At 32.2% G+C, this 24,066-nt stretch overlaps 1 protein-coding gene across 12 annotated transcripts; it reads right to left on the minus strand.

Annotated features, from left to right (window-relative positions):
• Window positions 1-710: 710 nt before the first annotated feature.
• On the minus strand, window positions 711-24,043 carry LOC126736678 (uncharacterized). 12 transcript variants are annotated; one of them, XR_007660734.1, is made up of 3 exons: window positions 23,920-24,003; window positions 23,738-23,827; window positions 711-1,130 (listed from the first exon to the last, which is right to left on the minus strand). XR_007660734.1 is itself a non-coding variant. In XM_050441166.1 (2 exons), the coding sequence occupies exons 1-2, from the start codon at window positions 17,043-17,045 to the stop codon at window positions 849-851; spliced, it is 603 nt and encodes a 200-aa protein (XP_050297123.1). In that variant the 5' UTR covers window positions 17,046-17,060; the 3' UTR covers window positions 711-848. The 12 variants fall into 12 exon arrangements, 1 of the variants encoding a protein (XP_050297123.1); XR_007660735.1 differs by lacking the exon at window positions 23,738-23,827 and having other exon boundaries at window positions 23,920-24,043; XR_007660732.1 differs by lacking the exon at window positions 23,920-24,003 and having other exon boundaries at window positions 23,738-23,898.
• Window positions 24,044-24,066: the final 23 nt, after the last annotated feature.

A 24,066-nucleotide genomic window follows, 5' to 3' on the forward strand; every position in this document is an offset into this window, starting at 1 on the left:
ATTCTGTAACACCCTTTATACGCACGTAGTTTTAATATATTTCAATAGAACCACTTAGAGCTATAATACTAACCCAGGACATTGAAAATTCTTATCCCCAATCCTTGTGAACATTCCAAAAACATTTAGAGGATGATGTGTGTAGTAATTATAATATTCCTGGAACATTCATGATCCAAATTGTACATACTACTCCCTGAACAGTCTGGATTATCAGGGTCCATGGACCAATCAAGGGACTGGTACAAAAATAAAAAAATCATTAGGAAAAGATAGAAATAAGTTGAAAATGGACATTTAAATTAATGAAGAGGTAGTCTCTAATAAGAGAATTCTTAAGTCTAGAAGTAGATCAAGAAACAGAAAAAGAAATGAAGAGAAAATATGAAGTACACATAGCCACTGGACATGCTCCCTGGAGAAAAACGTAGTTTATTAAAGCCTGAAACACATGCGTCCCTCCCTGTCTTTGATAAAAGAATAAATGGCATTTCCTATCGTCTCTCCAGGTGGCGGCGATTGCGTCTGGCATGTTTTCATACCTTTCTGAACATCGAATATTCCGTTCTCTCCGCCAGATAAACGCTCTTTTGTTCCGTACACGTGCCCGCACAATTGCGATTAACTTCCAGATTTTATTATTGAATTATTGACATAATAAGGCCAAATTGTTCCCCTTATTTAAATATTAAATAAACAAAAACACACACTCGCTTGTAAAAAAAAATATTACTTTTATTCGAAAACACACAGATTTGTCATTGGGCCACACTGTATTAACCTATTATTTACAATAAATTAGTAAATATCACAATATAGTTATTTATAATTATACACTTCAGGTTATGTTAAATGGATGCGAGTTTCCGATATATCCACTCAACTGTCCAGGATAAGGTCATGATGACGTAAGCGATTCCAAAAAATTCCGCTTTTCCATCCAACAGGAGACAGGTGCATCCCAATATCCTGCAAAGGACCCTGAATATGTGGAAATGGTTCGTCCATCCGATGAAAGTGTTGTAATGGAGGAAGACCAGCAGTTCCAGAAAAAGACCGATGATGCCAATGGTGAATTTTGAATTTTTTTCGGTGGAGGACCATGATGATTGTTTGTATCTTTCAGACATCTGAAAAAGATGGTGAGTGGTTACTTAAAAGTCGATTCAAAACGCTTTCACGGCACGAATCAATCGGAGAACTTACGGTAAAATGTATTGAGAATCATTGAAACGCACAATCTATAATACTAATCAGAAAAATTTCTAGATAATGGCTTTTTTTTTATCTTTATTATCGTTTATTTTCGGTAAACGTGATAAATTTTATGTAGGTTATCGATTTTATTCGTCATCGTTTTCCAGTGGTTTTATGAACTTTTTAGCCACTTGATTCGTTTTAGACGCGCATAAGAGTTCCAATCGATTTAATAGAATGCCGCCATTGTCTTTTTGGATCTTAGCATAGTGACGTATGGAATCGTACACGATAGTACCGTTAAAATTATGTATACGGAGGTCATCATTCACAAAAGATAAAAATAATTCTGAAAAGGTAAATTGCATGACATCATTGACATCCAGTAAATAATTAAAATTACAACAAGTTGAACAACTGCCAAGTAACAGATTTCTCCTGAGCACTGAGGGCGAGTGAGAGAGAACCAATGGACTGTGACGTTACCGGAAGTATTAGTCTGATTGTTAGTACCCAGTGGCGTAACTACCGGTGTTCCACTGTGTTCCATCGAACACGGGCCCTTACTACTGCTGACTGATATCGGAAACATTTTTAAAGAACTTTCGGCTATTTAAATTTAAATTTTTTCCTAACATTTAATTAGTTATTACCTGAAAAATCTGTCCTGTAAAGTTGCAGGGGGCCCCCAAATACTTTATAATTTTAATGTTTGCAAGATTATCAAAATTTTTTTCGCAAAATTTTCGTTTCGACCGTAAACTAGAAAAATATTTTCTAATGTTTTTGAGTATAGAGTTTTTATAGAATATATGGAGCCCTACCAAATTTATGGTTACTGAAAGAAAATCATATTCACATTTTTCTACATTTTTATTTGATAATGATCTACTGGGGAAGATATTTAAAGCAAAGAAAATCGGACACTTTGTTTGTAAATCTAGCCTACTTCAGGCATTAAAAAATTAAGATATATTCGTGTCTTGGCCAAATAATGCAAATACAGGTCGGGGGCCCCGACATTCAGCTCCTTGAACTTTATTAAGGTTTTTTCACGGGGAACAATGACAAGAAAAGCATCGAGATTTCATAAAAAGTAAGATTTTATGTAATGGAAAGTTGAAAAATTTATATTTTTCTGGAAAGGTAAATTAATTAAAGTTTTTCCAATGAAATTTTTTCAAACAATTCATAAAAAATTGATTTAATTAATCAAATCCGCACTTTTTATTTACGGATTATTATTCTATCCCTAATTTTAGCGTCATTCAATGAAGTTCTTTAAAAAAATATTTTTAAATTCAAAATACGAAATTTAATATTGAAATTTTTTATTTTCAATTTCAATATCTAAAGTTAAATTGTGAAACAATAAATTGAAAATATAAACTCACGAAAAAGCATTTCGATTTGGTCCATAATTTACAGATTTGTTCAGAATAAAAAATAAACTTACAAACGCTTTGATATCAATTTTGAAATTACGCCAGTTGAAAATTGTGCGTGTCGCCATCTGTTATCGCCGAACAGTGTGACTACGTGCAGCATAAGCAAAGTGATGTTTTCGAAGTTGACCTCTGCTGCTGGATGTGCACTTGTTTCAACCAAACATAACCAAACATTTTATCAACATCCTAATGAGCAAAACGTGTGCCTTTATATTACAAAATCCAATTTCAACATGAATCGGACTTATCAGTCTGGTGCACAAAAACGAAAAAAAAAAAAATTTAAATTGAGAACGAAAAGAATAAGTTGCCGAAAATAACATCATTTATCAAGAAAAGCGTTCTTCAAAAAGATACTGAAAGTAAGTTTACATGTACTATGAAGTTTTCTTCTTGATGATTGTATGACGATTACTAGATTGGCTTAATTCAATTTTTATTTTAATACTTTTATATGATGTCATTTTTCATGTATTTACTAAAAATTTTAGTTTGTAATTAAAAATGATAGAAAATAAGCTGAATAAAATAATATCATTTTGATTAATATAACCGTATGATATGACCGAATAAATATAACCTGAATATTATTTTAAAAAATTTTCATTTGTGCAGTTCAGCAACGTGATGTTGGAAACAAATATGATGTTCTCGTCGATTCATCGAATACAACTCAAAAAGAATCTTGTTCAGATACTGATTTTCTGGCCAATACTTCAAGGAATCAGATTGAAGATTTGCTCAACAACAATCAAAATACGACATCTAATGATTTGAACTTGATTTCATCTGGAAAGGAACCATTGGTTGAAATTATATCTAGCTCTCCAGTCGATAATACGATTCTGCGAAAAGAAACTGAAGGTTAGTTTTCATAGTTATGTTTTTTATATCTTCTATTTTCATATTTCAGAAAACAATTTTTCCGTCAGGGAAACGAGCCAAAAAATATGGACATTATACTTGATGTTTCTATAAACTTTTTTCTATCTAATGGTAAATATATTCCCAAACTTTGAGTAAAAATCACAGTATATTATCAATTTTCTCGATTCAAACAAAATGGTTTAATGCAATGGTTAACCGAAGTGTAACTTATATCTCATAAGATTTTATTTGTTCTTTCTCTAGATCAGCTAAACGATATTCGACAAGTTAGTGATATTTTCGAGGCATCAAAATCCAAACAATCCAACTGCGATTCAGATACTGTTTTTTTAACCAAGAATCCAAACAATCAAATTTCAAATTTTCTAAAAGATGATGAGAAAACGACATACAAAAGTCGTACAGAAAATGAACACTTGGATGACGTAAGATATTCTCATCCAAACGATTCTAAGCCTCTGCGACAGAGAACCGAATGTAAGTGATAATAAAAAAAACAATAGTATATTATGCAGGAGTACCAAACGCGATTATTTCAGAATTCGCGCTAGTTAATTACTACTAAAAATTATAGCGAATTCTGAAAAATCGCGTTGGGCACGAGTGACTTATTATATTTTTTGCACTGATAACCGTAAAATCTCGACGAAGTCGTGATTTTGAGGTTAGAAGTGCGAAAAAATAATATAATTTTATTCACGTGTAAAAATATTTTATAAAGTATTTTACGATCTTTTTTGTACTTCTTGCATGCATGATTCCATACAAAATCTGTCATTGTAAGTTTTGAAATACAGTTAAACAATATAAATAAATTAGACAACACTTTTTATACATAACTTTTGTCAATTATACTCAAAAATTAACTTATTGATTTAAAATGTTTTGCTTTTTTAAATTTCTAATAAAAAACACCATAATTCGCGCGATACATTTTTTTAAAGTTTATAAACATTATTTTATACAGGAAAATTAATTCACAAATTTTTATCCTTTCCAGGTCAACTAGATGATGTTGGGCAATCTAGTCACGGTTTCAATTTTTCAGAATCAAATCAGCAAGATTTTTCTAAAGGTACTAAATACTGTAACAGTTTAGAAAAAAATTTGACTGAACCTATTCTTAATAATGACAAAGGACATTATAATGAAGATGCAAATCTGACAACAGCAGAAAAACGTCACTTAGTTGAGGTAGGACCTTGTCGCCCTACGAATTATACGTTTCCTCGTGACAAAAATGGAAGAAGTTTCTCCACTCATTATTACCAAACTGTATCAAAGTCTGGACTCGTTATTCAACGTTCCTGGTTAGGTTACTCAATAATTTTAGACAAATGTTACTGCCAGCGTTGCTGGCTTTTTTCCAACTTGAAAGATTCGTTTGTCAAAGGCTTCAATGATTGGATTCATTTAAAGCAAGCAATTTCTCGTCATGAAGAAAGTAAAGATCATTATCTTTCTTGTCGCGCGTATGATATGTGGCGTATGGATAAAACTGTCGATATTCAACTTGACTCTTCTATTCAAAAAGAAATTTCTTATTGGCAACTAGTTTTGAAAAGAATAATTGATGTAACTTTAACTTTAACATCTTGCAATTTAGCGTTTAGAAGTCACGATAAATCTATTGATTCCTCTAATCCTGGAAAATTTTTGTCTGTAATACAACTTTTGGCTAAGTACGACCATGTGTTGCAAAATTTGTTGGATAAAAAAACGAAAAATTCAATCACCTATCTCAGTCCTACAATTCAAAACGAAATAATCAACTTGATAGGAAACAATGTGAAGCAAAAAATTTCTGACATAAAGGATGCTCCTTTTTATTCTGTGATAGTAGATTCCACTCAAGATATTTCAAAAATTGATCAGTTGAGTATCATTATACGTTACGTCAAATATAATTTTGACTTTGAAAAGATTAAATCCTACTAGATGGTCTTCACGTCACGATGCGCTTCGTGCTCTTCGCTTCAGATACACTGATATTTTGAAAATATTGACTCATGTAACATTAACTTCTGAAGACAAAGTTGAGAGAGCGAATGCACTATCCTTGCGACAGAATTTAGAAAAATTTGATACAGTACTTTTGATTGTTATTGAAAGTAAGATTTTGTATGTCGTTGACTTTGTTTCAAAAGAATTACAAAATTTAGAACAAGATGTTCAACGTGCTTCTGTAATGTTCAAGGATACATTTGAAAAAATAAGCAACTTTCGTAATGACTTTGAAATTTTCAAAAAGGAGGCCATCGAATTAGCAAAAACGTGGGGCACCGCAGAAGTTTTCACTGTTAAAAGAAAACGTCTCCCTAAAATAATGTTTGATGAAAAAAGTGGCCATCATTCCATCACTGATGATGAAGAATATTTTAAGATCAATGTTTTTTATCGAACCTTAGATATATTGACGACTCAGTTGAAAGAACGTAGTGGCAGTCTCGTTAAAATCAACAGCACGTTTTGCATTGTATCTCCTTCGTATTTGACGAGTTCGTCTGATGGCGAAATATTCAATGCAAGATGTTTCTTGTGAATTAGGAAATCAGTTGTTATCTTTTAAAGCTTGTTTTGGCAACAGTGTAAAGAAAATGGTGTCAACGAAACAAATGTTAGAATTCATTTTGATTGAAAACTATTCATCGTGTACTAGCTTCTCAGAAATAATAACGGCTTGTTACATGTTTTTGACTATCCAAGTTACTATTGCGAGTGCAGAAAGATCATTTTCAAAACTGAAAATCATCAAAAACAAAGACAAGAAAGACTAAGTTCATTAAGTTTACTGTCGATAGAAAATAAAACTGCACGAAACCTTGATATTTGTCAGTTGATAAAGGCATTTGCAGAAGCCAAAGCACAAAAGAAACATTTTTAATGAATATGTTGTATTTGAGATTGAAAAATGATTGTATTTTCACTTGTGATATGCAAGGACCAAAAAAACAGGGGGCGGAGGGGGCCCCCGTTAGTGTAGGGGGCCCCGTACGATTTTTCGAACACAGCAAATTTCACCGTTGTTACGCCACTGTTAGTACCACAGATGTAAATAGCTCCGCAGGAGCTACCAAGTACCCAATGAATTGAAAAAGATGTGGCTCTCGTATTTAGTTTGCTCATTAATGCAAGTGTAATAAGATGGCAAGAACAGTTGCCGAAATGCATCACTTCTAACATTAGAATTGGCATTTTATTTGTGAAGAAAATTTGCAAAAATACAAAACTTTTTAATATTACAGTGACTTTACCTCAGAATGGACTTTTTCCTTAATGTGAGAGCAGCTTGTCTGGCATACTAAGTATAAACTACAAACTTCAAAAATAATGTATGCTTTTTTTTCAATATCTCGTTATCGAGATACAGGTTTAGTTTCCAAAAACCGCATTAAATTAATATGAATAGCACGTAATATTTACCAAAGCTGTTCTATTGCACTTACCGTTCCCAGAGCATGTAATTTACCAGAAAATTGTGTTATTCCTCCCTCCTTGACTCAAAAAATTTTTGGATTCTATTTCTTACGAAAATTACTCAATGTAAAGAAAAAGAAAGAAAACGAGAAAAGCTTAGAATGTAATTACTTCGTCGTAAAGATTCTGAATAAAATGTAAGTATCACGCGTCACCTCTTTATTCATCTATCTTTTCGAAATTCGAAACTGTCATTTTTCTGTCAAAGTCAAAAGGTTTGTCGCTGTTAATTCGGCGGATAAAACAGGGTCCTTTTTTAGCATTTGAAGGATGACAACTAGGGATACTTGAAAACTATTATTTTTTCTAGGGATACTTGAAAACTATTAGTTTTCATTTATAAACCTAAGTCGTCAATTCACCAAGATTCACAGAAGTCATCAATAGCATTTTTTTAAATTGACATTATTCACGCAAACCCGAAATTGAAAATGCCCTCATAGGACATTTCGAAATTTTAACGTCATTACGTCAAAAGATTTTTTGTTGCGCTTGTCTATCGATCGGTAAAGCAGAGTTCTAATTTAGTGTTTGAGCGGATACTCACTGTTGTCACCCTGAAAATGGTTTTGTTGAGGGTGTAGTTTCATCTTAAATATAACAAACAAAATTTAAATGTAAAGAATGATTGTCAAGTGATGTTGTACACTCATGAGCAACATACTATTTAAATTTATTTCCAAGATGTTATTAATGTATCGTCGCTGTTAATTTGGTGGGTAAAACAGAACAGAGCTACGGATACTTAAAAACTTTGTTATTTTTTTTTATTTATAGACATATTATAAGTCATCCATTCACAAAGATTTACATAAGTCATCAATTGCATTTTTTTAAATTTGACATATAAAAAACAAAATATGAATGGAAAGCAAAATTGTCAAGTGAACTTGTTCACTCATGCGCAACATCCTATTTTATTTTATTTCCAAGATGGCGACCATCCGTTATTTTAAAATTGGAACCTGTCATTATTACGTCAAAAAATTTAATTTAATTGTTTACGTTCGTCTAATCAAATCGCCATATATAAAACAAAGTCCTTGTTTGATAGTTCACCGATACTTACTATAAACTTTAATTAATTCTAAACAATAAATTATATATGAAAAGTAAGTAAATGTAAATTTGACATTTTTAAAGATGTGTTTTGTTTTTCTTCCAATTTGGCGCCAATGTGCCATTTTGAAATTCCAAACTGTCATTTTTACGTAAGAAATTTTCTTAAATATTTTATGCTTTAGGTCAACGTGTTCGTCCAATAAAATTACTGTTTAGTCAGTCGGTCTTTGACAGAAAACAGCATTACCATGACAGAAAAAAATGTTGTTTAGACGTAATTACCTGTAAATTCGGTGTTATTAAGCTCCATAAAACCAGAAATCGTGAGCGAAATAACAACACCAATCACTTGAACCTAGTTAAAAGACGAAACAGAAGAAGCCAGACATGAGAATTCATTACCAACGGTCCCACGCATCATGGGCGCGCATGTCCGCCTGAAATATCTCATTACCATGGGTGACTCCCCCCGTATTAATGAATAACGTCAAAAAACCAATACAGGTATGTCTGACGGGTATAGAATTACAGAAACCTGTAAATTTCGCATCTACGTGTATAGACATCTAGCGGCCTAAGATAACATGTCCTGGCTGAAAGCAGAATTGGGGTCATAATGGTGGATGGTCCTCTGTCATATATGGATCCTTAGTAAATCAATTATTACAGGAACGCAGAGAAATGGTTGGAAGTGTTAACAATTGCTACGAGGTGTCGCTCTAATGTAAAATTAAAGAGCCGCCAAATTCAAATGATGATGACGATTTGATGGGGTTAATTAAGCGCTAGATTTGGCCGGTCCTGTAAATACGTTAATTTTTTTTAAATCCTAAAATCCTTTTAAAATTAAAGGAGGGCCTCTGGTATCAATTCACATGGTTATTACAAAAAAGTAAAAAGTGAATTTAATGTTAAGATTTGAGATTAAGTTAGAAATTATGGCCTAAAAACTTTGAAACTTTTATTATCATTCGTTGGATTTGTTCATTCAATACGATTAAACAAACAGTATAATGAAAGCCACATAAATTATATCGGTACTGTAAACTGATTAAACAGATATAGAGCAATGCTACCATGACTATAAGATTGCATAAAGTTGTGTAAAAGTCAAAAGAAGAATTAAACAAGGAATAGACTTTTGACGGCAGTTCTTAACATGCTTTTCATGTATCGATGGCGAAATGCTCTCCCACCTGCGATTTGCCGACGACATAGTTCTAATAACAGACAACTTGAGAGAGATTAGACCTATGATTACTGAGTTAACCAAGTGAAAACCTAAAAAGGTCGGTGGTGTCGAAATCTGGTCAACATCATTAAATACATCAATCTGCTTAACATCATTCAATACAGACAATTTCACCAAAAGAGGAGCTCTTCTAGAAAAGAGCAAAGAGGCTTTAGATCAATAGAAGTTCTGGTAAAGCAGGTTTTTTAGCGGAGGTAAGAAGTCTAACCTTACTTAACGAGTGATTTAGTTAATATTTTTATTTACCAGGCAAGTTTTTACATTACCTAGCAGGAGCTGAGTGTGCGTAAAACAGCATTCCCTCACCTTACCAAAAAAGAAGACTGGAAGAGCGTTTAGTCCTGATATGCGTCTGACCAATTATTTCAAGCCACAACGCTAGTAAAAGATAATCTTACCTTATCACTTTAATCACAAGAAAATATAATAAATAGATAATGATAATATTAATAGATAACAAAACAAAATTTTAGTTCATATTGTAACGATATTGTAAACACCGAGAAACCAGCGGATTTTCCGTCATTCCGGAATCATGGTCAGCCAAGTATATAAGGAGCCGCGTCACCGCTGGGAGTCGGTTGACAGTTAAGTGAAGTAAAGTTCGGAATATTGGCGCGAGATTTAAATCAGACATATATAAATACAGTAAAAATTATTATTTCTAGTAGTCGTAAGTAGACGTGTTTCGTAATGTAATGTGTCTTAATAAATTAGTTGATTATTTCCGTGCATTCAATCTAGTCTCCGTCCTATTTTATTGTTTTTTACCCTGGACTTGTAACATGTAGTGTTGCTTTTGGTTTTTCTTTTTATTAGTGAATATTTAAGAAGATCTGATGATGCGTAGTATAGGCGAAACACGTGTAAGCCTTTGACCTTATATTCAATATATTTGAGACCTGTCACTTGGTGTTTAATTTATTACTATTTAACTTAAGCCGGTTTCTTTGAGGAAAAATTGATGGTTTCTTCGAGGAGATATAATGCAGAGAATCATTTTAAATCTTAAGATTGACTTATAAAACTTGACAGACTCTAGTGTTATATTTAGTAAAACTTATCAAACAGGGACGTTTAATGGGCATGATAAATGAAATTTTAATTTAGAATGCTTCTGATCGTTTTCTGAACCCCCTTGGGATGATAAGGAATTATAAAACTTACAGCAAAAATAGAGAGAATCAATTAAATCAATATAATACTAGCCCTTATAATATACACATCCCAAGACTAACTCTAAAATTTTTTTCCACAAACATTACAATGTTTGACTCTATAATAAGGGACCCGTGTTCGACCTACCAGACATAAATGCTCTGTCAGTAGTAGGTTAAGGACCGTTCAGTCCTCCGGCCGAGTTTTATACTTCAAGCTAGAACACTGATAGTAGAACATGTTCTTAACCCGTCTCTTTCAACCCTTAAAGACCAGTTTATAAGAGAATTGAACACACCAAATATAAATGAAATAAATAAATCAAATCATTTGTTTCACACGTCAACAAATACAGGATCTTAACGTAGAACCGGTAATAGCGGGAAAACTTTTGACTAGAATATTCATGGAATGTGTACAGAAATTTCAACGGTATTTGTCAACTTTTACATGGACATTTAGACTGACTTATGACGCTTCACAGCTGACAAACTCTACAATGTTGCTAACAATTCAAATATTGCCGCCAAATTTCTTTGTACTGCTTATTAATTTTCTTTTTAATTAATTTAAAATCCTTCTTCTATTATATACACATATACTATGATATTTAGTAACTACTTACAATATTTTCCCTGATTTCTGACACTATATAATGAACTATTGAGTAAACTAACTAACTAAGGTCTTTCGGCCTATATATGGCACTGTAATATAAAGAGCGTATATAAGAAGTGTTTCTAAGTTTAATAAACTCTTAACAAAAAATATCGTGCGTCCTACTCTACTATACGACCGAAGGAGATGAAAATGTGAAAAACAAGAAAAAAAATACGTCGAGCGGCGCCACGGTGCCCGACTACGTCACACCGTAAAAAGGGCGAATCTCGCCCTTGTCTGGCTTTCTGGGCTACGAAGGGCAATAATAAAGACACCATTAAAGAAACTTTAATCAAATAGCGTATAGGTAATTGGAAATTACTTACCCTTGTCAATAAATCGATATAAAACAACCCTCAGCGCCCTAACAAGTTCTTTATTACAACCGATGACCGTAACACAAGGGTTTCAAATAAAAATCAATATATTACTGTGGTAGAATTTAAAAATGTTGTAAAAGAGGTAATTACCTATATATATACGTATGTGCTTACTTGTCGACCTGGCTCTCACGAACTTCTATAATTTAGCCCCCACTAATGTTATAAAGAAACCCCAAAGTAACCCTTTCTCCGTCCTATTATTTCAATAACTATTTGCATTAAAACGGGTTTGTTAGAATATTGTGTTGTTTTATTTTAATTATTTCCATGCCGACTTCGTGTAATATGGGTTGGGCTCATAATGACAAAGAATGATGGTCAATTGGACGAACGAAGGCGGAAAATATTTTATGCCAGTGACGGACTTTAATATTTTATTAGAATTTTATTATCGTATATTAACCCAGACGTCACCCGCAATATCTGTAGGATATCCTACCTATATCTCATTAGGCCAAATTTTTTATATATCCTGACATATATTTCAGCAAAATAAGTTTTAAGATAAATAAGACTTTTTCTATTTTAAATAAATGGGTATAGATGGGTTTATTGGGATACTCCCCGTAAACGGGAAGCAGAAGAAGTTAGTAAAGGTGGTTCCTGGCAATACATGTTTCTGCGTTTTGGCTTAAACGAAAAGGAAAAAATCAAAAGCAAAAAACACATGTCATCTTTCTTCATGTACAAATGTTTTGAATTTAATTTAAGTGATATACAACTCTTTTTTTACTCTACACGAATTTATCTTATATAGAAAAAGAAGAAACAAATAAAAGTCCCCATACACTAAAAACTTCTTTTTTGGTTAGTGTTTTTAAAGGTGTCTCACCCACTAAATGCATTCCACCCAAAATTAAAAATGGCACTATCCCCGCTTTGATATATCTTCATTTAAAGGACTCATTAGGTAGTAAGTGGGAAAACTTTCCTTCTGTAGATATATAGTGTATAGATAATGGTGTGACACATAAATATCTTATAGTGTAATAATGGAATAACATACACAAAGAAATCTAGAAAAAAATAGGAAATACATTAACTGAAACACAATAATTATACCAAATAAGATATACAAATAAAAAAACTCAAGAATACAAATTTGATTTACACGATTTAAAAAATAAAATTTATTTTAGAAAAATGCAGAGGTGCACTTTTTTGATTAGTGTAAAGTTTGTCGGTAGAGTTTCTGGACACCCGGTACAATATACCACAATTTAATCTTATATAAATAGCTTAATAATAGATTCCACATCAGCAATTATACTGGTTTTCTATACCTAAATATTCAAAGTATATTTGTTTAGAAGCTCATTCCATTTTGTAAACATCTTTAAATAGTATACAATATACCTCTTAACGTTTAAAACCTAACGACTTAAACGTTTAACTTTTATGAAATGTTGAATATATTATATGCAAAACCTGCTTGTTAAATGTGAATGATATAAATAAAGGGTGTCCCAATAAGAGCGCACGTTTTAATTGGTAAATAAAAGTCATAATTTATTTTAAACTGAGTGTTATTTATATTTTAATGTAAAGCTAATACACTGCAATTAAACGTGAAAAATAATATCTGGCAAATGGCCGCCTCGACTTTCGTGACAGACTCTTATTCGTTTTGAGAAATTTTCAATTACATTTTCACATAATTGCGGCCCAATTTCGTTTTTCAACTGTGGAATTGTTGTTGGGTTATTAGCGTATACGTTTTTTAAAATCCCTATTTTAAAAAACCCCAAAGAAAAAAGTCACAAGGTGTTAAATCGCATGATCTTGCGGGCCAGTTCTGGTCTCCATTCCGTGAAATGACACGACCGGGAAACTTCTTTGCAACAATTGAATTGCTTCACGTGTAGTGTGACATGTCACACCATACTGTTGGTACCACATACCGCCCGTATCCATACCATCCAATTGAGGCCATAAAAACTCAGTGAGCATATTACGATAGCGTTCGCTGTTTACGGTAACTGCATTTCCAGCCTCGTTCTCTAAGAAGTACGGTCCAATTACTCCACCTGTCCAAAGTCCGCACCAAACAGTGACTCTTAATGGATGCATTTTCTTCTCATGAATGACTCTAGGATTTCCTTCGCCCCAAATTCGGCAATTTTGTTTATAAACAAAGCCATTAAGGTGAAAATGTGCCTCATCGGTAAACAAATTTTTTTTCGAAAAATCGACATCTATTTGTTGTTTTTGCAATACCCAAGAAGAAAATGTACGGCGCGTCGCATGGTCCACTGGCTTTAATTCTTGGGTCAATTGAATCTTATAGGCATGTAAATGAAGATCTTTTGTTAGAATTCGGTGGGTAGTGCTCTTCGAAATGTGCAACTGCTGTTCACGATAACGGATAGATGTTACCGGATTCTCGCCAACACTTTCACGCACTGCGGCAATATTTTCAGCAGAACGGCTATAAAGTATAAAATATAAGTAAATAATAAATAAAAGTAAATTATAGTACGGTGACGCACTGGTGTTTTTACATCCACGACAGAACCATTTTGTTCAAATTTATCAATTAGTCTTTGGACGGTCGTGTGATTTGGTGCATCGTGTCGACCAAAAATGCCCCGCAATTTACGAACTGTTTCCGCAAAACATTCTCCATATTTGTAGTGTGTTTTAACAATAATAATTCGTTATTCGACCGTATATCGTTCCATGGCTACTAATCGTAAACTGTTTACATTATTCTTTTCAGTTTTTTTTTGACATACTGCGATAAAAAAAGAATGCTGCGCAATTCAAAACGTGCGTTCCTATTGGGACACCCTTTATAATATTAAATGCCTCAACATAGGTATATCACACGGACATTTTATCCGATATTTGTAGTTGAAGTACAACTAAAAATGTACACCAGCTGGTGTAAACCAAAAAGAAATTTTCATTTAACTATCGTGTATTGCTTGGAGTTAGAGGAGTAGAGAATTTGAAATAGTTCCTGTTGTCCAGGCTTGCAGAGTAATTTTTCATGTGTTTATTAATTTAATTCTGTAAGAGTATTGTGAAAATTCTACTCAAAATGAGAAAATATCACAAAAACGGATGTCGTGTACATTAATGTTATGCATAAATTTATTGTTTTTATTCTTATAGTCTATTTCAGAAGTGTGTAGAGCAATAAAACCTCATTAGGTATGCAAAAGTGGTACCTGGTGATCCACCAATATTTTATGCCACTACCTTAGTTGGGTATTAGTTTCAATGTAAAATTCTTTCTTTTCGTTGATTGCAGGTAGTGCCACCTGGTTTTGGGTCAATTTATGAGTTTTGCCCATTGTTACCCACTGATAAACATTGAAAACGGTTCGCCAAAGGCGTGCAACTGAGACTTGTTTTTTACCTTATAATTAATGTACTTAGATGCTATTTTATTTTAGAAAGTTACTTTTGTTTAAATGGAATAATATATTTTTTTCACAAATTTATTGAACATAATATGTAGAGTAAAACAGTTGAAAATGTCACTTTTGGATCTGGCACTTTTTGAACAGTGTATAACAATTTTAAATTATAATAGATTGTAGTCTTCTTCGTCATCTGACGAACTGTCATCACCTCTTGACATTATAATTAAAGGATCGACTGTCTGATCGATGAGGTTGTCAAGATCCCACATTTTGTCCTCTTGCTTAATTACATGCTGGACTGCTTTTCGCCAATTCTCTGGTGTCGCTTCCGTAATGGCTTGATCAAACAGTAGCTTAACATCTTTCATTTTAAAAGTCGTGTTTTGTCTTGCTACAAATCCTTTTACCTGCGCCCATATCAGTTCTATAGGATTTAGTTCGCAATGATATGGCGGTAAGCGCAGTACAGTTATATTATATTTTTCGGCTATATCTTCCACGGCGTATTTCATGAAACGAGTTTTGTGTAAGTTTGCTATTGCCAGCAGTTCTTTTTTTATCAAATTTGCTTCAAACGCAATACCTTTTGCAGTCAGCCAATCGATAATTTCTTGCTTTCTCCAACTTGAAGTTGGCGTCTTCTCTATTCGCCGTGAATGATAGCTTGCGTTATCCATAACCACCACCGAATTAGCCGGAAGAAATTTTATCATTTCACCAAAATAGTCCTCGAAAACGTCTGAGTTCATGTCTTCATGGTAATCTCCTGTGCGAGTCGACTCAAAGGTTAGCAGACCTTCTTTTAAAAATCCCTCTTCGCTTCCAATATGTGTGATTATAAGTCTTTTTCCTTTTCCCGAAGGTACTTTAATACCCGTAGACAGGCCTTCTATGAAAGCTTGGCGAGCACTGGTTATATTTTTGTCTTGCCACATTTTTTGGACTATATAACCTTCGTTAATCCACGTCTCATCAAGATAAAAAACTTTCTTTTGCTCCCTGCGGTACTGCTTGATACTTCTCAAGTATTGTCGTCTCCAACAAAGAATTTCGTCGCTCTCCAGTAAAAGTGCTTTGCGGTTATGCTTTTCCCAGGCAAAATCCATATTTTTTAAAGTTTTCCATAAAAGTTTTCTACTTATCAACGGAATACTGTCATCTCGGCCAAGCTCCATTAAAATTTTGTCTAGGGTGGGTATATCCTTTTTAAAATAAAAAGAGTGAACTTTTCTTCGAATTATACATTTAGCATTTTGGAGCGTGGAGAATTTTTAGTACATCTTTTCGTTGGACTGAATACCTCCATTTTTTAAATATTGGGATAATAATATTGTGATTACACTACAGCGTAGCAGTGACTACTAACGTTTAAAATATGATTTAAAAGTATTTATAGTCTGTATATATTACCTGACCCCATTTTTGCATGTTACAAAGCGTTAAAAGATAGGTACCTATACAAAAGGATTAAAAGTATTTATTTAGTATTTAATCTCTTTCAAAATAAAGGCATTTAATCCGTAAAAATTAAATTCATAAATATTATAAGTACCTGCGCCTATGAACTACCACGAAATGTAGCCAAACAGAACGGAATTCCCCAGTTTATTGCTCTATACACTTCTGAAATAGAGTATAGTTACGTTTTTCCAAGTTTTACGTCTGACAGTTTATGTGGTTTGTTTTCGTGACTTCCCCTGGCATCCTTGGGGGCTCCCCCACCAATAACAATTCAGACTAATTTGAAATCCAATTTCAAATTAGTCTGAATTGTTTGTATTCTGCGAGGAGTGATTCCGTGCAATGAGATAAATGCCTTATAACATACCTGAATGTCAATCTTATTCTCATTCTCCTCTAAATTACATCTTATTCTGTAAGTATATGAAGCGTCGTTAAACTTGGGTACTTGTGCTTCAGCAAGTCTGGATCTTCGCCTTTGCACAGGCACGACTGTTATTAGACTAGCTAAATAGGAGTTCTCTGTTCTGTTCGTCGAAGGTTTCAAAGTTATTAAACATTTTAAGAATTTCTTTTCAATTGCTATCACTAATCTTTGAAAAACACTTGTAACGTTTGCACTGACAATCAGGTACAGTTTAATGGCTATGCACCCGTAATTTCTTCGCAACATCCACCATTCTTCCATGTCTTTTACGTTTTTTCGTTTGTGTATACATAGCACAGGAACAGGAATACTTATTAATTATTTAGCACACCTAACCACACTAATTTATTCACACAAGAAACAACACGTCTATGTAACAGCTGATTCAGAACTGACGGAAGTCCGTTGTTTCTAACGGCTGATAAGTGGACTTTCATCATTATTTCAAATTACGCATGGACTTTCATCGTTTTGTCTTGTCTTCCTGGATCTGGCTAAGGCATTCGATACAGTTGACCACCATAAACTGTTGGAAGACTTGGATAATATTGGAATATGGGGAATACCGCATAAATTATTTATAAATTATTTATCTGGTCGCACCCAAAGGCTTGCCATAGGAAATATTTTTAGCGAAACAAGAATTGTAAAGTGCGGTGTACCTCAAGGCACTATACTAGGACCTTTGTTTTTTATAATTTACTTTATTGGAAACAAATTTTTCAGCAGATATTATTAGCTTCGCGGATGATACAGTTTTATTTTTTACCGAAAAAAACTGGGAAATTGTAAAAAGAATTTCAGAAGAGGTTTTAAAGGATGTTTTTAATTGGTCTTCGAGCAGGAAATTGAGTGTAAATTATGATACAACTACATTTCTGCGTTTTTCATCATACAGAGATGGTCTTCCAAATTGTGATAGGTTAAATACTCAATTGAACGATAAGATAACTTATGTTTCAGCAGTACCTAGCATAAAATATTTAGGTATTACCATAGATGAACAACTTAAGTTGAATATTCATATACAACACGTTGCAAATACCTTAAGATCTTTATTGGGTAGATTTAAGTTTTTAGCTGGAATATTAAGCATTTCGCATTTAAAAATAATTTATTATGCCTTGGTAGAATCTCGTCTCCAATACGGAATTTCTAGGATAGGGAAGGGCTAGAGACGTATTTCTAAAATGCCTAGAAATCGTTCAGAAGAGTATCATAAAAATGATATAAAAAACCTAAACTATATTCCTCAGATCTACTGTACAGTGAAATAAACATTTTCGATATTCGTCAAATATTTTTTTATAATATTTTAACATATTTACACAAATATAAGTCAAACATTTCATTAATTACCCATCAGTATAATACAAGAAATCGTCAACAGAATGCCTAACAAACCACTAGAGCTAGGAAGACAATAGGGCAACATTGTTTTACTTATCTTCTTGCCAGATGTTATAATAATTTTTTACCAGTAGAAATGAGAGGTGTTATTCTAGGTAGCAACGCATTGGGATTGGCTAAAAGTAGGATCAAAAAATTTAATATCCAAAATAGACAGCTTATTGATGGTTTGGTAAATATTAGAAATTAACATGTCCACTTATATGGACCTTTAATTTTAATCTTGATCTGTGTCTTGCTTTGGTGCAGTACGGTAATAACAGTTTTTCAAAGGGCTACAAAATACAGTAGGTCTTTAGTTTGGTAATCCTGTTTTAAAAAAGTTTTGTTGAATTGTTTGATTTTTGTTTTGTTTTGATTAGTTTTATGAGTTTTCATTAATTTTTATGCGATGCAAATAGCATTGCAATTGCAATAGATTCATAGTTTAGATTGTTTGTTTTGTTTTGCAATTTAGGTTTATATTAAGGCGAAAAAAAAATTTTTTTCAAGTTTCAAAAATATTATTGTGTTCCAGCAGTTTGGTCTCATTTTAAAATGCTTTCAGGAATTTAAAACAGTACTTCCTATTTTCCAGACTTCCAAAATGATTTTTCACGAATTTAATTTTGATAGAAAATAGTGAAATTTCTGCTCAATATGAGAAATATGATTAATGCGTGTACATTAAAGTTATGCATAAATTGGATTAAAATGGTGAAAGTTCTGCTTATAGGCAAAGGATAAATGGTGCCAAGTTTATTGGTGCCATTTTTATTTCTCATATACGAATAAATATGTTTATAACGTTTTAATACTTGTAAAATGACAAAAAAAATACATATATAATATTTATAAATAGACACAGTAGCGTGGTCCGACGAACCAATTTCGATTTGTTTTTATCGGGTTATAAATACAATTCAAATTATTTACTTAGGAATACAAATCAAAATTCCTATTTTCTAAAATTAAATCCAAATTTTATTATGAAAATTGGATTTTAGTTAGAGCACTACTTTTGTTATTCTTTAACTTTACATTTTAATTGTTCTATGACCATTTCACGGTAAGCTTATAAAAAATACATAGAAATTTAAAAAAAACATTTAATATTAAAACGCTTTCATGATCCTTTCAATAGCATATATTTAACATACATATATTGTTCATTTTCATTTTTTTATAACAACTTATTTTTCATAATAACAAAGTATATTTTGAGTTCTTATATGTATTATTTTATCTTTGCTGTTCTGTCAAATATATAACCAATGTAAAAAGTATATTTATGTCGTTATTATTTAGTGTAAATAATTTGTAACAAAAACATAGATATAATTTAGGCCTAATTTATAAATGTTTCGAATCTCAACATTTTTCTATTTCAATTTTGATGACGAAAACAGCAATATCTAATTAAATTTATTATAAGCCATAAACTTATAATAAATTTAAAGTTTGAAAGTTCCAAAAATTAATATATTACGAAAAAGTAAATAACAAAAGAATTAAGGCGTGTTTTATTACAAAAACCGCACATGTCCAAAATCAACGAAATTGAGCTAGTGGCACCATCTAGTTTAAAAATTTGATGTTTTTAATATCCTAAAATAAGATTCTACAAAAACGGCACAAGTACTAAGATAGAGCTAATTGAAAATTCGATAATTCTGCAAAAAACACACATGCCCCTTGTTTTTCCACCAAATACAGCATTAGTCCGTGCGACAGGATAGGACATGTGTGCTTTTTGTCGTAAAATCTCGCTGAAGCGCTCGAATTATTAGTCAGTTTGTTATTGTTTTGTCTATAAGCCAGACGTGTTCTTGTGATTTTTGACTGGAGGTTAGAATTTGCGTTTTCTTGCTCAAAAATTATACTTAAAAGAATGCAATATCGTGAAGAAGTGTTAACTAATTGGCCTACAAAAAAAGCCAAAGAATATAAAGAAGGAGACAGTGATCAAAGAGTTAAAAGTTCGTGGTGAAGAGCACATAAATCACAAGGGCAAATGTGTTTTAGCGCGTAAAACTGGCGAAGCATGCAGGTATGTTAGAAGGTATATTTTTTAAGTGTGGGTTTTCCAATAAAAAAAAATATTTTTTTATAGTTGCAAAAATTCCTGTTTTTCCAAAGTTGCTGAAGAAAAAAGAATTGCCATTCTAACCCAGTTTAATAATATGACTGACAAAAATAATCAAGATTCTCATTTAACTGGTCTCATATCAATGAACAATATTATTAGAAGACGTCCCCGATCTGAAATAAATAAAAAAACCGACGGTGCTAGTTTTACTTATAGCAGGAGAGCTAGTGAACCCTCCGACTAACGGTCTTCCTGTAAGGCTAGAAATTTGTGGAGTGATAAGTCATAGAACACCAAGGCCAACAACAATGACCTGGCAGGCATCAGCCTTGCACGTCATTAGCCCTTTTATTTTTTAAAATGTAAAATAAATAAGATAAAAAAACTTACTTCTGTAAGCTTCAAAATTTAATACAATTTAGTTTGTTTATTGATAATTATGTAAAAAAATTGACAGGCGATTTTAGTAAGCAAAAGTATCTACCAGGTGAATTGAAAGGTGCATAGTTTAGAGGGTTAAATAAACTTTATCCTGTAAAGTTGAAATTTAAGTATGTGTTTGAGTAAGTCTTTTCAAATAAATGTGTACAATGACAGGCGGTTCTGAACAGCATAAGACCTTGACAGGCGAGGGAAAAGATGCTGAGAGCGTACGAGTAAGAGGCGCAACGTGAATGCACATAGTGTGAGTAAGACCGTTTATCTAATGGCAAGCAATTCGGTACATTTTTATTTAAATGGTACAAAGGTACATTTCAAGTCAAATTACCTTAAATACCAAAATGTCAAAGATTTGATAACGCACGTTATGAGAAGTTCCTTGCCACATATGACGAAAAATATCAACATATTTATGCAAAAAATAATATGTTATGATTCATCAAATCTACCTCCGTGCCAACGCGAAAATAATGGTTGGAACTTTATCGATGGTCACTACGATTTCAATTGGTTTGAGGGAGATACGGTTCCTGCGTCTGTATACGACATACTTTTACAAGACCCTACTAATGCTGATACTGCCGAAGCACAGTCAACTGAAACTGAAGATTACATTTCAGGTAACACACAGTGATTTGGTTTAATAAGATTCAATATACAGTCTTACGTAATTGAGCGCGATATTCAGTTCTTAATAACATTATTAATAAATTAAAATATTTTTATTTATTAGAATTAGAAAAGGAGATACACCTTCGTAAAGCTGAAGCTTTCTTTGACCTAAAACGAAAATTTAAAATCAAAGCAAAAGCTGGAGAAGTAATGTGTATTAGTTTTGATTTTATGCAAAATTTTCTCACATACCATCTAACCCTGTTTTTTATAGCCGTCAACTTTGGTATAATGTTTTTGGTATACATGACCTTGGAACTGATAATGTTTGGATGTACACTTATCTTGAAAGTAAAGCCAAAAAGGGTGGCAATGAAGTCGATGTTACTGCATTTCCTTAAAAACCACATCGATAACCGCAGTTTGGTTATTTTTAGTGACGGTTGCCCAGGGCAAAATAAAAATTGGCTCAATTTTTTGTACACCTTGGTCAATATTCTAAAAATCGTTGATTCAGTAGAATACATATTTCCAATGAGGGGTCATTCCATTTTGCCAAACGATTCGGATTTTGCCCTGATCGAGAAAAAGAAAAGACGCCTGGAGAGACCCGAGAGACCAGAGGATTGGGATAATATCATTTTAAATGCCAGAATGAAACCTAACCAATTTAATTTGATAAAAATGAAGCAATTCGATTTTTTTGATAAAAAAACTGCGACTTGCAACTTTTTCCTAAAAACTCCAAAGCCAGCTGTCAACATTAAAAAAATTAGGATTATGAAAATAACTAACCAAACATCTTTACTTTTTTTAAAGGATTCAGACAGTGGCCCATTCAGAAGCAGTATTGTGGCCAAAGCAAATTCATCATGCAACATCCAACTGGAAAGGCTTTACAAGGAACCTCTTCCGTTTGCTTCAAATAAAGCTGAGAATTTAAGATCACTGTAACCGTTACTACGTCTTGTAGCTAATAAAAACTACTATGAATGTATTCTGGATAATACGTACCCTGATAACATGGACATTAATGAAGAAGATGATAATAGTAGTGGATGTGAAGATTAATTTACTACAAACTATTAAACTAATCCTTGTTTAGAATTTATTTTATGTTTAAATAAAACGTATGTTTTTTATTATTTAACTTTTTTTTCCTGCAAAAACAACTTATGTCCAACAGTTTTTTTCAAATTTTTGACAAATATATTATTTTTTTTAAACAAGAATTAAATATATTAGCTTAATATACGCTGTAAATAATAAAAAAAATATGAAGAAATGAATTTGTTTTATAACAAAATTTTTTTTTCATTTGTTGACTTTTTGTTCATTTTGTTGTAAAATACGCCTCAATTACCTACGCCAATGTCTATAACCGAAATATAAAGGTTAATAAATTTGAACCATATTATATTAGATGTTGCCGTTACAGGCGAAATAAGATTTCTTAAATTTCAATGACTGATTGGCTTAAACTTCTATTTATGAATAAGTAATTTGATCTATATACTTGGTTATAAGTCTATGGTTCTGTTCAATAAGGGAAATGATTAAAAAAATGGGTATCGTGTACATTAAAATTATGCAGTTACTTTTATTAAGGCAGTTAAACCACTGTTGTAATAACTGATGTTTCTGGTACTTTTACTAATAATCTATTTTCTCTTACTGGCTTGAGAAAGGCAAATATTTATCTCTAAGTGAAATAAAAATAATTTTCCCCTTTCTGCTATCCTTATCTTGATAGAGTTAATTGATGAATTCAATTAACAACTAAATTTCATTCATCTCTAAGAAATAATTTATAATACAATACTTCAACTATACCATAATACATAGAGTTGTCTGGGATATTCCATGTAAACATGAAAACGTTATACGTAAACTCAATATATTTCTATTAAAAAAACAACTTTATAAATATGTAAACTCTCTTGACATCTGAAAGTAGGTATTAAGGTAACAACTATAATTTTTATAAAGAAACTTACTTTATCCCACATTTTTATATGCCTAACCACAAAAAACTAATAACAAGATTTCAAATACAGCACTGGATTCGATATTCGACTAATTAACTACTACAATAAAGTATTTTCAAGAACGCACTTTTTAAATAATTCAGGAATGCTTAGAACACAAACAGGAAAACCTCAACTTCCTATCGAACGAAAATAGCTGTCCTGAATATTAAATTAAATCCTACCACCTAGTTAATCACCATTTTGTGGAAATTCAGGTCAAGATTTATACGGGATTTTATTGATAAAAAGTTCTGATTTCAATTAGACATGCTAACCATATAAAAGAGGTAAATGTTCCGATAATTCACACTAATAATATCAAACAGCCTTTAATAACTAAGATCTCTAGGGAAATACCCAAAACGTGACTAAAACAATTTTAAATACCTTACCTCAATATGAAACAAAAAAAAATTCACAACTGAACAATCTGTACAACAATACCGCATTTTTACTGTTTGCCCACTGTTAAAACGGTCATCCTACAATCAATTTAATGGATCATAATTAACTTTATTATCATATAGACTGGTTTTAGCAAGGAATACATACAACTTATATTAATATTAAATACCTCTAATTTGTATTGTATGTTTCAGGAAAAACCCAACTATATATTTTTTAGCCTATTTTATACAATCAAGATCTTGAATCACTTAAAAGTATCAAGCCTGCGGCTGACCAGATGTTGTCTATTTTTAAAGATTTTACTGCTTTTAAG

This window comes from Anthonomus grandis, chromosome 5 (genome assembly GCF_022605725.1).
Source record: "Anthonomus grandis grandis chromosome 5, icAntGran1.3, whole genome shotgun sequence".
Classification (NCBI taxonomy): Eukaryota; Metazoa; Arthropoda; class Insecta; order Coleoptera; family Curculionidae; genus Anthonomus; species Anthonomus grandis.